The sequence below is a fragment of the Cydia amplana genome, chromosome Z, assembly GCF_948474715.1.
Source record: "Cydia amplana chromosome Z, ilCydAmpl1.1, whole genome shotgun sequence".
Taxonomy (NCBI): Eukaryota; Metazoa; Arthropoda; class Insecta; order Lepidoptera; family Tortricidae; genus Cydia; species Cydia amplana.
The window spans coordinates 26,092,876-26,112,989 of NC_086096.1; the positions used below are offsets into that span (position 1 = coordinate 26,092,876).

The 20,114-nt window shown below is 35.8% G+C and overlaps 1 protein-coding gene across 1 annotated transcript in view; it reads left to right on the plus strand.

Annotated features, from left to right (window-relative positions):
* LOC134661385 (TLD domain-containing protein 2) overlaps positions 1-20,114 on the plus strand; it is an 86,315-nt gene that overhangs the window by 6,402 nt on the left and 59,799 nt on the right. The window contains exon 2 of the mRNA XM_063517450.1: positions 6,199-6,861. Within this exon, the coding sequence (XP_063373520.1) occupies positions 6,314-6,861 (548 nt within the window). The 5' untranslated portion in view covers positions 6,199-6,313. The remainder of the gene's footprint in view (positions 1-6,198; positions 6,862-20,114) is intronic.

The following is a 20,114-nucleotide window of genomic DNA, read 5'->3' on the forward strand; positions in this document are numbered from 1 at the left end:
TTTGTATAGGTTAAGCAGCGGGTTCTTTATGCTTTCTTCTTCTGACGATAACCCACTGATTATAATATTCTTTAGATGTAAAACGTTGTTACTGCTTCTTTGTTCAATGCAATTGATTTAATGAGCTTCACATGCATCTTCTTTGTCCTGCGTACGTAGTGTATTTGTTGTTGAAACAATTAATCGGTATTCTGCGCGCAACTTCTTGCTGCTAGCAAGCTCGTAGTTAACTATGCGCGTTAATAGAATAGTCTTTTTAACAGTGCGTTGTTTTGTTTATGTAACCATATTTTCTTTCATATTTGATATTTGGCTGAAGATGACAAAACCGTAACTTTACTCACAAATATAATATTATTCCAATGTAGGTATTGAACGTATGTACATTTTAAGGTAAATATGTATGTGAATTCATAACATTTTTACGAGCGATAATTCGGTTCATTGTGGTTCATGTTTATAATTTTACTGAGCGTCTAACCTAAACAAATTAATTCTGGCGTATCAACCCAATCAACTGGTGCTTTACATCCATCGTTATGATACATATGACGGAATAAATCTAACGGAGAAAACATGTTCTTGATACTTCAAAGGTATACTGAAATACATTAAAATGTTTATCATGAAAATCGTGTACTCGCAATTTGCGTGTTCTAACATGGTATCCATACATACATACATGCTAAGAAAATATTATTCTGTATCCTAATGTATTTTTGATAACAATTCAAACACAAAGTTACTTCTGTAGTACAATTTTGTATTTAAAACATCATTACGACTTAGTGTTGCACTGTCATTGAAGTCTTCTATCTTGTTGCGTGTCGAGATTTCTGAATGGCTCGTATAAGTTTCACCTTCGCTCCGTATATTTGTTTGTTGTTATATATCTATTTATCTGTTGATTGAAATAGTAAAGGACGTTTTAGCTGTGTTCGTAGTAACGAGCTAAAGTCCACGGTCTCCTATTTTATGCTATACGCTGTCACGAGTAAGGCTGCGGTCGTACTGCAGACGCCGCACGCAGCCGACAACGTCACGTCGCACGCAGCGTCTGAATGGTGTTGGCGGGGGGACGCCGCACGCAGCGAGCGAAAACGACCACTCCCGAGCATTCTCGAACACACCATTCAGACGCTGCGTGCGACGTGACGTTGTCGGCTGCGTGCGGCGTCTGCAGTACGACCGCAGCCTAAGCATTGTGACGTAGCGTAAGACGTTACGCTGTAAGAGGCTGATGGCGTTTATAGGAGACCATAGCCATAGCCTTAAAAAATCTGGCATACATTTCTAAGATTAATTTTTTAATCCCGCTTCCGTAATCAAATGGAGATATAACGTGTATTTTGACGTTAATGCTCGATTTTATACTTGACTGCTAGTGCTAACAATTACAAATGGAAAAGCTCTCGATTATAAATTGTTTACGGCTGTAAAACTCGAATGTACTTCTGGCAGAAGTCTGCTTGAAAACAATCTTCTATCTTCGTAAACACTACAAGATTGAGTGTTTGTGTCTAAAATTAAGACACAAACATTATTAATTTGGACTCTAAATAAATGAAGACACTATTTGACTAGGTAGTCATTTTTTTATCAATTTCAACTTTGTTCTAAATACTCGTAATATTATATCGCAGATCAGATACAAAATATGTCTACCACGTACGTCACGAACCACTGTGGTGGCAGGTGGCTGGTAAAGTAGCTGCGAGGTGGTTTTCTAGTAGAAGGTAGTTTAGTACACTAGAAACAACTGGGAATACATTTAATAAATCTAGAAAGGTCAATAACATGTCATTAATGTGTTATCACTTATCACCACACCTTTACCTGCACCATGAGTCACTGACAGTGTCAAAATTGCACTAATACTCGTATGCGAGTACGAGCGAGATGCATATAGAAAGTAAGTTACGTTGCCGATAACGTTTATGTTAGTGCCAAACTAGTGTTAGCCACACTTATAAAACAAAAGTCTCCCGCTGCCTCTGTATGTATGTACGTTCGCGAAAAACTCAAAAAGGACTGAACGTATTTTCATGTCGTTTTCACCTATCAATAGAGTGATTCTTGGGAGTTTAGGTGTATAATTTGTTAAGGTTTTCTGTAGGTAACCCGTGCGAAGCCGGGGCGGGTCGCTAAGATTATCATATCCTTGTGTTGATATATAAAAACTGGCATTGCATCTACTTGTAATCGGGTGGTAACAACCAACTGTGAAATGAGATTTTTTGATTCCCAGTTGGCCTCCGTAGATAACTGGTAATATTGTCCGGTAAATTTAAACAAGATTAACGCGGGTGCCTTTTTTCCCACCCAGTCCTTACAGTACACGTACCTACAGGTGGGAACAAATAGGAACGGATAATTGATTATATTTTTACGTCTAGAAAGTAATTAAACATGTACATAAAAGAGCTACCTAACCGAAATAGCGAGTAAAGTTGTTGGTGGAAGATCGCGATAATGAAGGGTCGGATGTCGGGCCCTCTCTCGTTGTAGGTTAATCTCCTCGATGACATTGAGAGGTCGCGGATGCCGTTTACGCCTGCATTGACTGACATACGAATGCAATGTTGCCTTCGCTTACTATTTTTTTTATAATGACAGCGACGAAATAAACCCCTGGATTTCTCAACATGTCTGAATTAAACCTACTGTGACACATTCTAGCTAAAAGCATCACGTTAGCTTACCACAATAACTTATTGTCAATAAGTTAGTTTGCTTGAAAACAGCGCATTTAATAGGAACAAAACGACGAATAAAATAATCGTAAACACAATCGTAGACTGCATCGAATATTTCCAGCACGCTCCCTATGATAGATAGGTTAGCCAAAAACCTCACCAAATATCACCAAGGGGGAGGGGGGTCAAAAAGAAGCCGAAAACACCTCGCGTGATTTGTGTACAACCCCTAGGTGATTTGAAGAACAATCGATAAACATTAATTCGTATATTTTTCTTGGGTTTTTTCAACAAGTCGTAACTATTGGATCCTTTGTAAGAAAGTATGTAAATATGTCTGCATTTGTATTATTGTATGTACTTATTTAAAGTCATTGGTGCTTGATTGTGATTTCTGATTGAAGTAAGTTGAACGGGTATACCATTGTGGAGAGTAACCCGAGTGAGTGAGTGAGTGACGCGTAGGTAAGCAAATAAGAAACCATTCAACGGAGCTGAAACCTTACACAATCCCCAAGGGGTACTTATTATCTACTCTACGCGGTTTGGGTTGCATCTGATATTCTTCTAACAGCTTTTTGGTTAAATCTTGCGCCATATCATATTTTATATCTACAAAATATGATATACATATATTGCAGTTTGTGTTGATGTAGGTAATGTTACAATGTAATGTGCATGACGATAAGGTTGTATTCGTTCCTATAACTAGATATATGTTTTATTTTATGCCCAAGTACATACAACCATCTTTAGAAAATGATCTTTAGAAAAATACGCGTCTAGCATAACACAGTTGATCCAAGCCTTTTCAATACAGATTCTTGGCACGTAAACGGTTAGCTATACAATTCGGACAGACTTTCCAACGTAATTGTAGAGTTTTTAGGGTTCCATACCCAAAGGGTAAAAACGGGACCCTATTACTAAGACTCCACTGTCCGCCTGTCTGTCACCAGGCTGTATCTGAATCTCATGGACCGTGATAGCTAAACAGTTGTCACAGATGATGTATTTCTGTTGCCGCTATAACAACAAATACTAAAAACAAAATAAAATAAGTGATATGTGATTTTTTTGCCGTTTTTTGCGCCATGGTAATGCTACGGAACTCTTCGTGCGCGTGTCTGACTCGCACTTGTTTTTTTTTTGTATCTTCTCTAGTGTTCCCCCATTCTACATGAAAAACAGACCGTCGATTTTGAATGACTAATCTATAATACCTTTAAACGAGCAATTCTTGTTTAATTATTTGTATGTACCTACCTATATTTATTTATATACATATTTCGGGGATCTCACAAACGGAAAATTTGCTATATGGGGGTTTTCGGGGGCGACAAATCGATCTAGCTAGGTCTTATCTCTGGGAAAACGCGCATTTTTGAGTTTCTATATGTTTTCCGAGCAAAGTTCGGTCTCCCAGATATTTAGTGTATTAAACGAAACGAAAATCGAAGATTTCGCTGAATCGGAATTTATTTTTTCACCTCTTACCTGTAGCATTTCTAAAGCCACGAGCTGACCTGACACATTTATTAGTTTACATGGTAATTTATTGAATAGCAGTGGTCACTGTGATCCTGACCTGGATAATGTCGTGTTAGTTATTACTAATTATAAATAAGTAGCATATGCGCCTCAAAAATGCTTGCAAATTCTGATGTAAATATTATGCTTACTATTTGCACACTAGCTAAAAATTACGTAGTACCTGTAGCGTTGTTTAGCGTGTTGATTTGTTTTATGATGGGTAATGTAGGTTCAGCGACAATTAGTATTCTAAATTGGGTTGTGACCTTGCTGGCGCTTGGAAGACTGCTTGAACGTGATTTTGTTTGTGTAGCAAGCAAATACATACTACATTATCTTAAAAAAGTTTTGTCTTTTTTCACGTTATATGAATCAAGTTTGAAACACTGGATGTTGTATGATTCCTTTTTCATATTTTGGGTACATTATGTCTCTTGGACGTTTCCTAATTCTAACATTCCACGCCTTGCCACAGTCACCGTTTTAACTATATGCTTGGTTAACAATATTTCAAAAATAAACAAAACGCAATAGAACCATTTAGCAAAGCATAAAACGAAATCCATTTATGCGCGAAGGAGGCAACTTTCCCCGCATAACAGTCGGGTTGCGCGACTTGCGCGTGCGCCGCCGGTCGCATACTATCTATGCAATTACGAAAGCTACACCACCTGCTAAAGGCATACTCGTAGCTGCCTTACTCGATTTAACCACAATCGATAGTGTTTTTTACTCCCACAAAATGCAAAGAAACGAATAATGCAACCGATTCTTCGTTCCTAAAAAGTAAAATCATCTCATAAATCCTCTGCCCTGCGAGCGTTGGATTGAAATTTACTCTTGTTAACAAGTTTGGCCATATTGTCCTACTGCAATGTACATATGTACATATATACCTACTAGTCATATGTTCGTTAAAGAATCCTAATGTAAAAAAATGTTTTTCCCCCTGAAAAGTGAGTAATTAATTATGTGAAATAACATGCATGGAAATCGGGTATAATTCATTTTATTGGAATAGACTGCTAAATTAAAACCGTATAATTGTAAGTGACATAGTAAATTTGTAGGTACCGTTACGGTTTAATATACCCATTCATTGGCTGCCATTAGCGTTAACTAGTTAACGCATTGTCGCTAAAGTGAAACGATTTGTCAGCCGGACAAATCGGACAATGCCGCGGAGTGCTTCTTCGCTTTACTATCTACTTATTGTTACGTACAGGACTAATCTCACACTAGTTGCGACTGATATATTTGATATTTTATATTAGTACATTCAAGTTAGTTCAAATTACCATACTATCAAATTTTTATCTACGGTATTATGTAGGGGTGATATAAAGATTGTTACATTTTAGGGATTTACTACACACTCATATAACTCATATCCATATTCCTACCCTATATGAAACATGAACATGAAACCATTACCTACACCCCTTTTTTGGGCATTCGTGTGATAAAATTTTAAGTCGGTGTATTTCATTGATCGTGGTTCAAACGACGTGATATAATTGCTGACAACGGTTAGGTTAGCATATACCTACTGTTTAATTTTTTACTCAATATCAGAGTTGTGGATCCACCCACCGCCATTTCTCATATAAAGTGCATTTTGGCATTTTGATAACTTCGCAAGCGGGATAATTTTGCTACTAAACCAGAAGCATTTCATAGTTCGGCAACACTTAAGCTACTGCAACGCTTACCAAGGCTTTCTATCTTGCTTACTGTTGCTACAGTAGAAAGTGTTTCTAGTTTACTAGATGCAATTTTCATAATTACCCCGCATTCGAAGTTACTCTAATGCACCTTGCCTACCTAACAATGCCTACATTATACATATACACATGTATATTAACATTCCCTTTTAGTCTATTTCATCAATACCTTAAAGTCTCTAATACTAATTCACATTTGCCATTGTCACATGTATGCCAGGACCGAAACGTTATTATTATATCAGTGGTAAAATACTGCAGTTTTATATGGAACGTTATCTTGAAAATGGTGGAGTAGTAAGAGACATGCAGTTTAAATAAAACTGTGTTGAAATCTTTTGGAGTGCATTAATATCGAGCATGATGAGTGGAAGTGAGCCCACGCTGACAGAGCCGCCGGTACCGCTGGCCCTGGCTCGGCTGCAGGGCCGGCCGGGGCGCGCGCCGCGCGGGCTGCGCTCGCACCGCCCCAGTCTGCCGCTCGCCAGCCTTCAGGAGTCCATCGACGAGACTCCGCGGCGCTTTAGCGACGAACCGTTCACGCCTGATACAGATGACGACGAACCGTTTTCCGATATGATACTCGCTGAACCGCCGAGAACGGCGGCTAACGGTCGGCGAGCTTCTGACGCAGCTTTCGCTGAACGATATAGACAGCTGAGCGATTTCGACGGCCCTCCGCCTGATCCCCCCCGTCGGGCTTCATTGTCAGTGTCCGTGGGGGCAGAGGGGTTTAGTGACAAAGGTCGCCGTCGGTCCTGGGCGGCACGCCTGCAACTGGAGCGTAAGAAGAGACGAAAATCAGGAGGAGGGAACGACACTGACGAGGAAAGTGACACACCTGTATACATAAGGCAAAAAAGGCCATCTTGGTGGAATGTATTTGTGCCCGATAATATCAAAAACAGGTTAGTATATACATTCTTGTTGTTTTTAAAGTTCTGTCTGGCGTTAGGGTCACTATTGATAATACGCCTAAAACCCATCATACCATACCATCTAGTGAAAAACTAAGTGCCACCTTGATATTCAACATCCAACCTATCTTTTTCACACTTATGTTTACCCCTAGGTACCTACATGTGTGAGTTATTAACTAAATATTATGCCGATTGTTCTATTGTGTTATTTTGCATTGATTACACAATTCGCTAAATCGAACTGTAACAATCACTATAAGAGACAGTCACAATAAATTAATTAATTCCCACTTATTAAAAATTAAATTAGCTAATCAGTAAATATGTAGGTGAACAGTAACGTGTGTAGAAGAGTCTTGAAAAAAATACCATAATTTTACCCAAACAGGATGTAATAGAAAGGAAATATCTTGCCTTAATAAAATAGTTCACCATATCTATAGTCGATTTCCTTGACCTAGTGGAGCATGATTGTTCATATCTATACGTTTGCTCTAGTGGCATTAGTTACTTTCAGGGCCACGTAACCCCACCAGTAAATACTATAAAATTTATAGTATAAATTAATATTGAGAGAGTTTTCTCCGTTAATAACTATGATATTTATTCCATGATTCATTGTTCGATTGAAAAGTACGTTAACACGTAAAGCGCGAAACAACCGAAGAGAGCGGTTTTCAACTGGTTCGTGCTGACGCTGACCTCTCAGCGGGCCTGTTTCTTGGTTTTTGTTATAGAACTAGAAAATATTATAACTAAGAACTAGTTATAGTTTTGGCCTTCTTGAAGTCTACTCGGAACAAGTGCCGCAAATCTATTCCCGTAACGTATAAAAAATATAACGCAATTACAAAATGAGTCGATATTATCGGTTTCCAGTCTACAATACGAGTAGGCAGCCAAGTTTCAGACCGCTTGTTTTGCTTACCGTGATGACAACCAGCTCACGTGATTTATGCGTGTGTCATTACTCATTAGTCATTACTTTTGTACAATAAATCAATTCATTCAAAATCCGATGCTTTTGTTCTTTATTGGCATTTGATCTGAACGAATCTTGTTTTTTTTTTAATAGTCGTATTTTGTTACCGAGTAGAGTGTTCAGAGTCGTGATTTTGATTCGCGGTTTACGTAAGTGTTTATTTCTTGTCGCGTAGGCCAGATAGTTACATGTTTGCAAGAGAGTGTGTGTGTACTGTATTGTGTACCTACGTGACAAATTTATGATTTTAGTCATCTTGATAAATTAGTAACCGACGCTATCTAGATTTACGTGGGCATTATGTTATCTTTGTACAAGTATACAGTTTTTGTTCTTGAAACATGACTTATACAAATATTTATGCCCGCCATGCCGCATTTTCGCTCTGTTATATTTAAATTATATTATATGAAATAAAATATTAGGTACTTTGTATTATATCCATTGTAAGGTTAGGAGTTGGTGCATGTGTTTAAAAACTATTTGTAGGTACTATAACTTCTCTCTAAGATAACCTTTGGGTAAAGACGTCTCACATCAACGTTAAAAAGTACTACATAAATAGTATTTTAATTGTAAATTTAACAAATATTTTTAATTCAAGAAGTAGCAAAAATGGAGGGTACAGAATGAATGACATTTAAAATAAGGTTGGCAACACTGTATTTCATTCAATATTTTTTAAGTGGTCATTACACGAAGTATTGTAAAATCGCCAAAAACATACTGCGTGTATGCACACATTCTTTTTTGGGGCATAGACTAAAGACTTGTCTTGACAACTATAAGGTAGGGTTTTAAAGGTGTGTGCACGACCCTTTAAATGACAAATAAAAGTACGGGAGTAGAAAAAAATTATTAGGTTATAGTACAGCCATTAGTCACCACTCACCGGATTCGGAGCGGCCGGTTATTGTGTAGGTATTAGCGGATTTTCTTGTATCTATTTAATGATGCGACTGCAAATATGTATAAATACACACAACATATAATTAATGCATTTCAAATCACAATTATAGCATAGCTCACGTTATCGCCTTAAGCAGCTGCTGTTATCGCAAATCAATTTAGATTTAATCGCATTGTTTGTAGTTTAAGTCTGAACATTTTCTTTTTATGCTGTGATATGAACTTTTGAGTACCTAATAATAAAATGATTCTAAAAACATACAAAAATAAAAATATATTAGACTTCTTCCCTCAAAGCCCTATGATGATATGGTGAAATATTCGTAGGTACATAAAACATATTCTATAATGATAATGACTATAATCCACAAATCCTTATGTTTAGTTTTGCGGTAGTCGGCTGTTGAATTACCTATATGTATGTAGATACATTCAGATCGCATTTACATTAGTTATTTATAACCTTAATGATTAGTAGATTATTTAAATAAACTACATTTATTTAAATTAAACATACTTACATTTTTATCGTTTGTACTTACTACATTCGTAGAAAAGGACCGTTAAAATAACTTAGATCACGCTGATTTAGTTTTATAATTACCTAAATGTTTTCGGAAAAAATAGTAAGAAAAAAATGTGTAAGTACAACTTTTAGTTTTCTATTATCTTGAACATTTTCTACCTTTTTCCTGGCCCGACACGCACTTAGGGAGCAGTTTCATTAGAAGCTATATGAACATGTATCTGTCATGATTTCTCTGGGTCACGGTTCGACCGCGCGCTGGTGGCTTCCAAGCGTGGCTATACTATTCATACCTTCACTCAACCTACATTATGTTCGTTTTTTATGTTGTAGGTACTGTCTATGTGTAAGATTTTCTAATTGAGATCATAAGTCAGTTGCATTCATGTTAAATACGTATACAAGGTATTTGTTTAACATGAACATCTAGGTATCAATAAGGATATTTGGACTAGGCAGTGAACGAAAATGGACTAGGTCCCATAGTGGCAACATCGCCATCAAAAAGACGTTTTGCACTAAGTAACAATAAAAAGGTGTTTATTTTACTGGTTTTAACTCTGAAACTAAGCGAAATTCCAAAAAAGATTATAGGACATTTTAGTCTTTAAATATGTTCAGGAATATAGTGTTAAAATCTCTCGGGTTCCTTGTGGGCACGTATTCTAATATGTAGTTATGAAATCTCGTCTATTAGTCATATACAGAAGCCGTTCTTGGCGGTCTATTAACTCAATTATATGAAATAGGTGTAATAAAAGTGAACAACAGTAAACATCATTATAATTTTCCTTTCTTAGTTTTACCAGTGGATTCTTGGTAAATCTATCATGAAAGTAAATAGGTGGTGCTCTCATTAATACCTACTATCGTCGTGTCCAAAATAATACGTATTCTCCTAATCCGTGTATTCTCCAATGTCAGAAACAGGAAGAGCAAACTGCAATCTTAATCTACTATTATTTAATCGGTGTATGAAACAGATATCTAACCAGTAGCTGTCTTCCTGCCTATTAACAGATGTAATTTAACTTTCGTTCCTGCACGTTTGACCTCTAACATCGCCCACATCTAAAAATAAGATCCGCAAACATTACTCGTACATCCTAATGTGGAATATTTGAAGGTAAACAATAATCCCACCCAAAAATATACTCGTAATAAATAGGCCAAGTTTTAAATGAAAATGAATTGATGAAGATGTGGCGGGTTATGATGTAGACCGTAAAATGGTCCTAATTTGCTCCCCAGTGGGTAATTAATAATTATGCTCCAAATGTAAAATATTTAACAACTAATAAACATATTAAAATGTTATACATATTTCTACGTTTAAATATGTATGTAGGTACCCACATTAATTAAAATAAATATAAATGTTGAATTGCTACGTTGTCATAATTAATCTAATCTATCTTTTATTATTAATCATAATTAAAAAAATAGTTTATTAGGTTGGAAGGAATCCCTACTTGTCTGTCTTATATGATTATTGTAATATGACTTAAACATTGTGCTGCAAAACATAGAATAGGGTTCATAATTTGACAACACGTATACTTAGTGCGACATAAAACAGTAGAAATTAAATAAAATGGGACTAAATTGTTGCCATGTTTAAGCATTTGACCTCAAAAATGTGACAGTTACGTAAGATGTGGCGCCCTCATTTATTTTCTACAATTTATTGTCGGACTAGTTATAACAATGTCTTTCTACGAAGTTTCAAGACACTCACTCAAAAGGAAAAAATGTTCCCGATACTAACTTTCAACCTCCTCTCAACAAAGCTCCTCACTAAAAAAATTGTTTCCTATACAACATTTTATCCCCTTTTTAACCCCGTTAATTGTTAAATTTTTCAAAATCGCTTCTGATTTCTTTTAATCGTCATAAATGTAACACGATGTGCATATTTCTAACTATAGCTTAGGGCCCGCGTTGATGAGTCAGACAATTCAGACATCATATATTTCCATCCCCTCTAGAAACTTTTCCGTTCCCGCGCCCGCCCTCTTTATAGGCTGACAGATTTAATTTCTACCGAACTTGACCTCTTTTTCACCTTGGTGGGTGGTTCAGGTCAGTCAGATAATGTAAACAGAAATATGAGATAATACAATTGTATTGTTTGTTTTTGTTAGTAGTTCGGTATTTCCGAATTACAAATAATAAAAAGGTGAGACTGAGACGTAGTGGATGCGTGTCCTTTTATTGAAAAGCACTATTGTAAAGCGCACCACATGGTCACGGAATACATTCAGATGATGTCTATGGCGCCTGTTTTTTTAGTGTTACAAAGTGACCGTCTTTCATTGTATTTGATCGGCCGGATGGATTGTTGTAACCTCAATGGTCCGCAATGTAGGTAACTAAAATCGTATACGAGTTCGCGCGCCGTCTAAATGAGCCCTAAGAGAGGTATAATAACCTGGGGTGAACTTGGGCAGCGCTACGCGGGGCAGTGCATGCCGTGACGTCGCTCGTGCTCATACAAACGCACAACTTATAATTTCATCACTATTCGGCCTCCATATCACTATGATTCCGCAATCGTGCATTCACCTATGATGTGATACTATTTTTTTAACTAGACCATGTAGACGTGATTTCATGTTATATTTTTTATGAATTGACATAATTGTAGTAAACATTATGTTTGTAAACTAATGTTTAAATTAGTATACATAGGTACATCTTGATTATCATGCGTATTCCTTAATGAAATTAAGCTTACGAATTTCAGTTAAAGTGTAGCTGCCGTACCTACAAATATTACTTGTTCACGTTGAACTTAAATATTTTATTTGCGTTACATATAGAGGCATACCTTGAAAATTGGCTATATAAACCACACTGTATGTAATGACGATACGAGAGTACTATTGAGGAAAGAAACACAGTATGGCAGCCATAAATTTGCGTCATTAAGGCCGTGCATCGAAAAATAACAGGATCTTAGAAACGTGGCAGTGGCTAGCCCCGGAAACAAACAGTAGTGATTTTCGGATATATGTTTCTTGACTATATGATAAGTGATTTCGTAGTAGTCGAAACACGAATGCTTAAAATTTTCTCGATAGAAAATAAATCCAAACTTACGTGTTCATTTTTCGGTTTTAGCTTCGTGCAACTAGAAAACACATCCATATCCAGCACAATCCACCTTACAGCAAAGGTTTTAATCTCGTCTTAACTTTCAAAGAACTAAATATTAACTTATTATCCTTTACCGATGGATTTATTATCGATTTTTGATTTTATGAATTCAACAGCAAACGCCCATTTTACGCAGTTCGGTTTCTCTTTCTGTCATGCGTCAAAGTCATAAATGCATTCTTTATGCCAGTAATGTTAGATGGCCGTCGTGCCTCAAAGAGGTAAGACCTATGTCACTTCGCGCAGCGCTCCGAATTACGTAAAATTTTAATATCCAATAAACGTTGAGTCGTAACTCCATTGAGTAGTAACGGAATCGGAGGTAAACCTATGATGGTGCCTTCTTACAGGCCTATACGTTACGCATGTGTGCGTGTTTGCTTAGCTACGTCATGCTACGTCGAAATCTATACTCTTTGTCAGTTACAACGGGTTAGGAAATTTCGACAGATATTGAAATGTATCGGTAGCTGTTTGGTATTTAGCCATCAGAATCTAATCGTAACTTTTTGCTTTATTTTTGTTTGAAAATAAAATATCTATAAGAATATATTTTTTGCTTTTTTTCTATTGTAATGATAAAAATAAATCTAGTATGTTTCATGCTCAAATAATTTAAAATAATTGAATAAATATTAAAAACTAATTGATATTATTCGTTTTAATTATTATATTATTAAGTTTGTTTGAATAAAATATTTTATTTCAATAATACGAAAAGTTATTATATTTAAGTATCACTAAAAAAGGTCCCTACTTACAAAAACTCACTTGCACGGGCCGGGGTTCGAACCCGTGACCTCCGGTTTGAAAGTCGCACGCCACTACAATTTCACATAAGTAATTTACAATGACATGATACCGTGGAAAAAGTGAATATTACAATGTACTGTGTTACTATCATTTTATAGTTTATTTTGGCTTGACAAGGAGGAATGAGAAAAACGTGCAGAGCGAGAGGATTAAATCTCTCTGTCCCTTTCTTAAAGTAGCCAATCCTAATTATGACATCTGTTTTGATATTAATTCTTTGAACATATACTGGGTCAACCAAATCTTGTCAGTAAATAGGAACAACAAAAACTATACTCATCCTTTTCTTTTGGGTGCTAGTACTAGTGTAAGACAAAGATAGTATGATTCTCTGTCTATGTTTGAAATCAAACAGACCTTTGACACACTATAATTTGTCGATGTTCTTTTCATCGAGAAAGATTTTTATTAAAAAAATGTGTTGAATTTATATGTTTTATTTATGTTTTTTGGCATACATTTCATTATTTTGACAAATTTTTATTGTGATGACAAACGATTTGATGTGATGTGTGAAACGAACGATGTGATCAACGATTTATCTAATAAAACTTCATTTAGTCGAAAAAAATTGTTGTCTACTATACCGGGTGGAAAATAATTATGGGCCCTGGAGGGAAAGTGCCTTAAAACCTTAAGTTTGCTCATTTTACTTAAATGAAACATTATTGTTTTTTAAAGAAACAACTGCATTCAAAGATTATTGACGAGAAAACTTCTTTAGCGGCGCTGGGCACTTTTTGAGGTGGGGAAAAAATGATAAACTCGAGACAGCGTAAGGCGATCACGTGACCGTAAGGTTTAGATGGCCACTCATTTAGATGGCATTTAAATCAATAAAGAAAAACTCAATGACATTACATGAAAAAGGTTATAATCTTGTACGGGCTGAAATACGAGGATCTCACAGTTACATTATAACTTTATATCACTCAAATATAAATAATAATTATAATTCAATAAAGCTACATCTTGATGAAATCGCTAATAAAAGTGAACTCTAGTACTGGTGAATAAAACTCAAAATATCATGACCAAATATTAGATGCGAGGTCTGCAAGGTAACTTTACAATTTATATTCGAATTTTAAAAAATTAACGCTACAAATTTGAATTTAGAATTTTAAACAAGCTCACTGACCAGCAATTTCGGAACTAAAGTTTTTCAATAGAAAGGAGGATAGGTCAATTAGTTATTTTAGATTACAAAATTAGCGCATCAAAAAAATCAAAGTGCATAGAAAAAAGTCTCCTGAGTCATAATAAAATTGATGTCTCTTGGGTCACCAGAAAAGTCACCAGGGATAACGATGACCCAAAACACATTTAAAAGAAAATTTAAATTTTGTGTACTACCTACGAACATTTTTCAATAAACTATGTTTTTATAACATATTAGACCCAGGATAGATCTAATACCTCTTTTCGTACCCCGGATAAAATGGTCGGCGACTAAAAAAGTAACTGAAACGTTACGTTATTAGGTTCACGATGCCGCGTTGTACCCTTGCCTTCGTTGCGATATGTTTGGTAAGTCAGGAGACTTAAAAATGAGCCATGATTTTGGGACATACTAACAAATATTTTTTTGAATATATATAAATTTTAGCGGACTTCAATAATTTACCAGTTAAATTAGATGCAAATACCTTTTTAGTTAATCGTTAATATGATATATTAGTAGCAGTAAAACACTTTATTGTACAAAAAGACACATAAAACATGAAAAAACACACATCCTTCGTATATGGTAGAATATATTTTTCACACTTATAAGTAAAAACCAAAACCGATACGCGATTGGGATACATTCTTTTTGTATGGGATACAAAAAAAATTCTCCTGGGTCACCAAGAAAAATCGACATATTAAAATAATTCTGTTCGTTTTTAAGTTCTAGTCAGATTGGTTTTTTGGTTATTTGAGATAAATTACAATAACGCTTAGATTTGAAAAATATGATTTTCTATTTTGTTGCGACACGACCCGGGTAATAAAAATACTGCGAATTTGAACTTTTGTTTGTTGTCGTTGTAAAATGTATTAAAAAATTAATTTTAAATTAATACATTTAATACAAATACAAAATAATACATTTTAAATTAATTTTAATTAAAACCCCTGACAATTGAAATTCAAAATTATCCAGAAAATGGGTGTTTCAAAAAGACACCCTGTATTCCTTACATAAAATAATGTCTTATTCAATAAAACATAATTACTAAACACTGATTTATTTCAAATAAATGCAAATCGATCGGATAAAAGATATTAATACCTACCTATACAATGAATACGAGTACAGTCAGCTGCAATAATATGTTACACACCGAAGGCCGTTTTGCGGTAGATCGTGTTAGATCTTATTTGTAGAGCCATAAGAGCGTGTCACATATTTTTGCGGCCGTCGAAGAGTAACTTATTATTGCAGGTGACTGTACCTATGAAAAATTCGAGGGTTAAAAAGCATTTCAACCAAAGCATTTATAATAATAACGACTATGGACGCCTGCAACCCCAGGGGTATTGTAATCTCATAACAATAAGGTTGAAATTTGCATTTAGTGACCGCAAAGTCAGGTGAGCGTAATCAAGTAAATCTGTTTTCATCATATTTTATCAAAAATAATCTCTTTTCTGTTCTTGTGCTATTTTCTTATTATCAATACTCTTTAACTTATATGCTATCTACGCTGCTGCTTCTATGCTGTTAACATCTTCCAAAAACAACAATAAATATTTAGGTTTATTAATTAATTATTTTATTGTTTGCTATTATGAACAAGTAACAACGCCATCTGTTTCTATTTTTTCCGAATATAAGTTTCTGGCCGACCGCAGCGACCGCGTATAATGGTAGTTAACTTCTGTAACGTTAGATGGTGCTAAAAGGTCACACAAACTTCACGTGCGGCGCGAAGCGTTTCCATGTGTGCGTGTTAGCGGGGAGGGAAGAACTAGCGGGCGTGGTTTACAAAGCGCCAGACGCGGCTGCAGTAGGCCCTTAACGGTACTAACTCCTGACTCGTGGTCAGGCCCCAATTTCACATCGGTGACAGGTGCGACAATTGTAAAACATCACTGTTGCTGACGTTACAGGCATGCATGGGCTATGGTTACCGTTTACCATCGGGCGGGCCGTATTCCTGTTTGCCACCATCATTGTATTATTATTATAAAGATATAAAGCACATTGCTAAATTAAGATTCGGTAGACATTGGCGCGGCGGCGGCGTCGCGTCTGTTGATTTTATTTCGATCTGACTACTCCTAGTCACCCACTAGATGTGTATTATGGGAAATGTGTTAGCAAAATTCGCATTTCGGCAATCTGTGCTAGACAGGACATCTCGGAGAGTTGCCAACACAGAACATAAATATTATAATTAGCCAAAATATTTATGTTCTATATATATACACTATATACAGTCACAAGTAAATAGTTTAAAACCCTATATTAAATATGAAATCCTTATTCTGTTCTACGAGTACCTAGTTTAAGTCTATTACCTGATTGCAGTTAAGTAAAAGAAAGGAAGGTTATCTGTGTGATCTGTGTTTGTAACGATGTACCTACGAGTACACAACAAGCGATGATGAATGACTTGTTGTTAAAGGCGATTTTATTGCGTCAGTGACGAGTGACGAGAAATCACAACGATGGTTTTTGGCGTCAAAAATTAAGTATTACTGGCTGTACATTATGTACATCATGTGAGATAGAAAAATTAAAGGTTTTCAACGGTGATTACGAAAATAGTTATAACTTCTCATCATTCAATTGAGCTGAAACTTTACATACGTGTGTAAGTTGGGTGACCATAGGAACACCGTGATAAAACAACGCAACCTAATTGTGTTTATTTAGAGACAATTCTTCAATTCTTTTTTTATTTATTTTATTTATTAACATTATTAACTAATTTGTAATTTAACGCTCGAATATTTATTATCATTTATGCAAGCCGTTATTATCTATTATATTTTTATTTAATTTCATTTATTTTTAATTTCAATTAATTTATTTATATTTTGCTACAAAATGACATTGTATAGTTTATAGAGCATAATACTAACAATATTTTATAAGGCATAGTCGTAAGTACTAACAAAAAAAAAAGATCCCTGATGGTCCTTAAATAAATGAATTTATTTATTTATTTATTTATTTATTTCGATGAGTATTAGTTACGTGTTGAAAGAAAAGTATACTTAAGCGATAAAAACTTGTATCAAGTTTTGATAAAACCTTATACTTCTGACATTGTATTTACGTATTAACAGGTTTATTTGTTATAATTAAAATACAATCGCGGTTATATGTTTGGCTGGCAGCCAACGACGCAATTCGTTCATCTGTACATACTAGCAGTAGCCCGTGCCTAGTGCTTCAAATTGCTTCAAATGTATACTAATCACATAAAGAAAAAATGGAAATCCGTGGTCTCTGCCTACCCCTCCGGGAAATAGGCGTGATTATATTTATGTATGTATGTATGTACATAAAGAGATTTATATTCCTTTCTCCGCAAAAGCTCAATATTGTGTGCTTAAATTTATCATAACTTGATCAAGATCAAACTGCTGTAATGTTGGTGTTAATAGCCTTCCGTCACACAACGGAACTTGCACTTAAAAGAAAAAGTTGACTCCATAGAAAAATGTCACGAAAATTGTCATTTTAAACAAAAGTATGTTTTCAAAGATTTGTCTCCTACTTTCCTGGCTTTCCTGGCCTGGTAAATCGCTGGTGTAGGAACCGCGGGAGGCCGGCCTACATGTGTCATGGCGAAGTGGCCGCGCCGCGGTTTCGCCGGTGACAATGTTGCCGCACACAAGGACGGCCACATTCATGCTCTGCTTGCGAGATGTATGTGTGTCACACATTCGTATTTATTTATTGCAAATGTATACGCTGTACTCGGTCCTTACCATAATATGCCCTTATAAGGTATAAAGGTAAATGGATTACTCTGTGTGAAGTTAGTCCTATTTACACCTAGTTGAGTATTAGTACTTATACCGTTAATACCGTAGTTTTAACAAAAGCAAGTGACTACGACTACGTGATATATGTGCGTAGTTTTAAAGATTTTATAAATTATTTGTGTTCAATGTGTATTATCGCAACTTGCCGTCCCTTCTACTCTATACTCTACGTAGTCGCCACCAAAAGACCCCATGCACTCTGCAAAACAACCTACTGAAAATTAAAAGATTATCTAATCTAATCTACAATAAATACAAGACTTAAATTCTTACCAATCGGATATTCTCAAAATATTGTTAAACAAATACCAAATACCAAAATGAACATTATCGAATACGAGCTTTTTTAGGTTTCTCATAATCGGTAAAAAATATTTTACGTGACCCCGTAAGTGGAGGGAGAGCGAGGAGAATATCTCACTTCCTGGCCAAGGCAAGACGTAAAACTTTAGACAAACCACGGGCGGTAATTCGTAATGAATGCCCCAGATCGCATATTTATGGCCCTCACCTTCGGTTCGGGCCACAAACACCTGCGATCTGGAGCATTCACGAATTCACCTCCCTAGGTATGTAATGTACCAGGGATGTTGCGGATGCAGATTTTTTGACATCCGCGGATGCGAATGCGGATGCGGATATTTCAAGGCTCACATCCGCGGATGCGGATGCGGATGCGGATGTCAAGATTAGGTACTTAGAAAACGTCAAATATTATTTAGGATTTTTTTATTTAAAAAAAACGAAACGTTTATTATTTGAGCAAGAATATAGGTGCGTATTTTAATAAACAGTAACTTGGCCGACTTTTCTGGATCTAGACGATTTCGTTATAGGTAATGACGAAATTACCTAGCACTTACGCCGCCGCTAAGACGTTCCTGTACCGACTTGTTCGACATCCGCATCCGCATAAGCTCCGCATCGATTTTATGCGGATGCGGATGCAGATGCGGATGTTGAAAATAATGCGGAAGTTCCGCGGTTGCGGATGCGGATGCGGATGTTCGCAACATCCCTGTAATGTACTATTTTCATTTCTCCGGAAATATATTATCCAACGTATTCGCTTTGTCTATAAGTTATATGCCAGCGTTAAATTAATGTCACTTGAACTTACTCTTTAAAAATCACTAATTTATTTTAAATATTTTAATTGTATAAACTAGGTTTACGACAAACTGACATTTTTTAATATATATTTTTTTGTAATTATAATGAATAATAGTGTAATTACATATAAATAAATATGTATCTATAATAAATTAAAATTTAATGTTATGTTGTTTAATTACCAAAGTCAACTTTGCCGTATACTTTAAAAGTTAATGACATGTTGCTCAATGTCTTTTGCGCAGAGAACTACGTGTTTAGACAATTTATAATATTTATATATACTCATCAAACTGATATATCTTGAATCCTTGCCTACGTCAGCGACATAAATTTGCTGGCGGGAATATTGTGAGTGGGAGGCTAGATGCAAAAAGGAAATTTCCAATCATTGCCAGCATGAAGTGATTATCTTTACATGTTTGGCGCTAAGAATTGGACTTCCTTTGAGCTTAAATCAGTATCTAGATCTGCGTATTAGCCTGCCCGCCTTGGTTCACCGGCTACGCGTCCGCCTATTACCTATATAGGCATACAACCTTATACGTGGTATTTATTAGGTCAGACCATAATTAAAAATAAAAATAGATATATAATGGCCCTCCCTTTTGTCCACCGGGACACACTCACAAGTGCATCGGATACAGTTAGCATGATTTTCTGAACAGTGATAGAGGATACACACAATTTGGACGTTTGTCGTATCGTTTGCGTCGCGTGTACGTGTATGTATTCGAGGATGGATGTTCA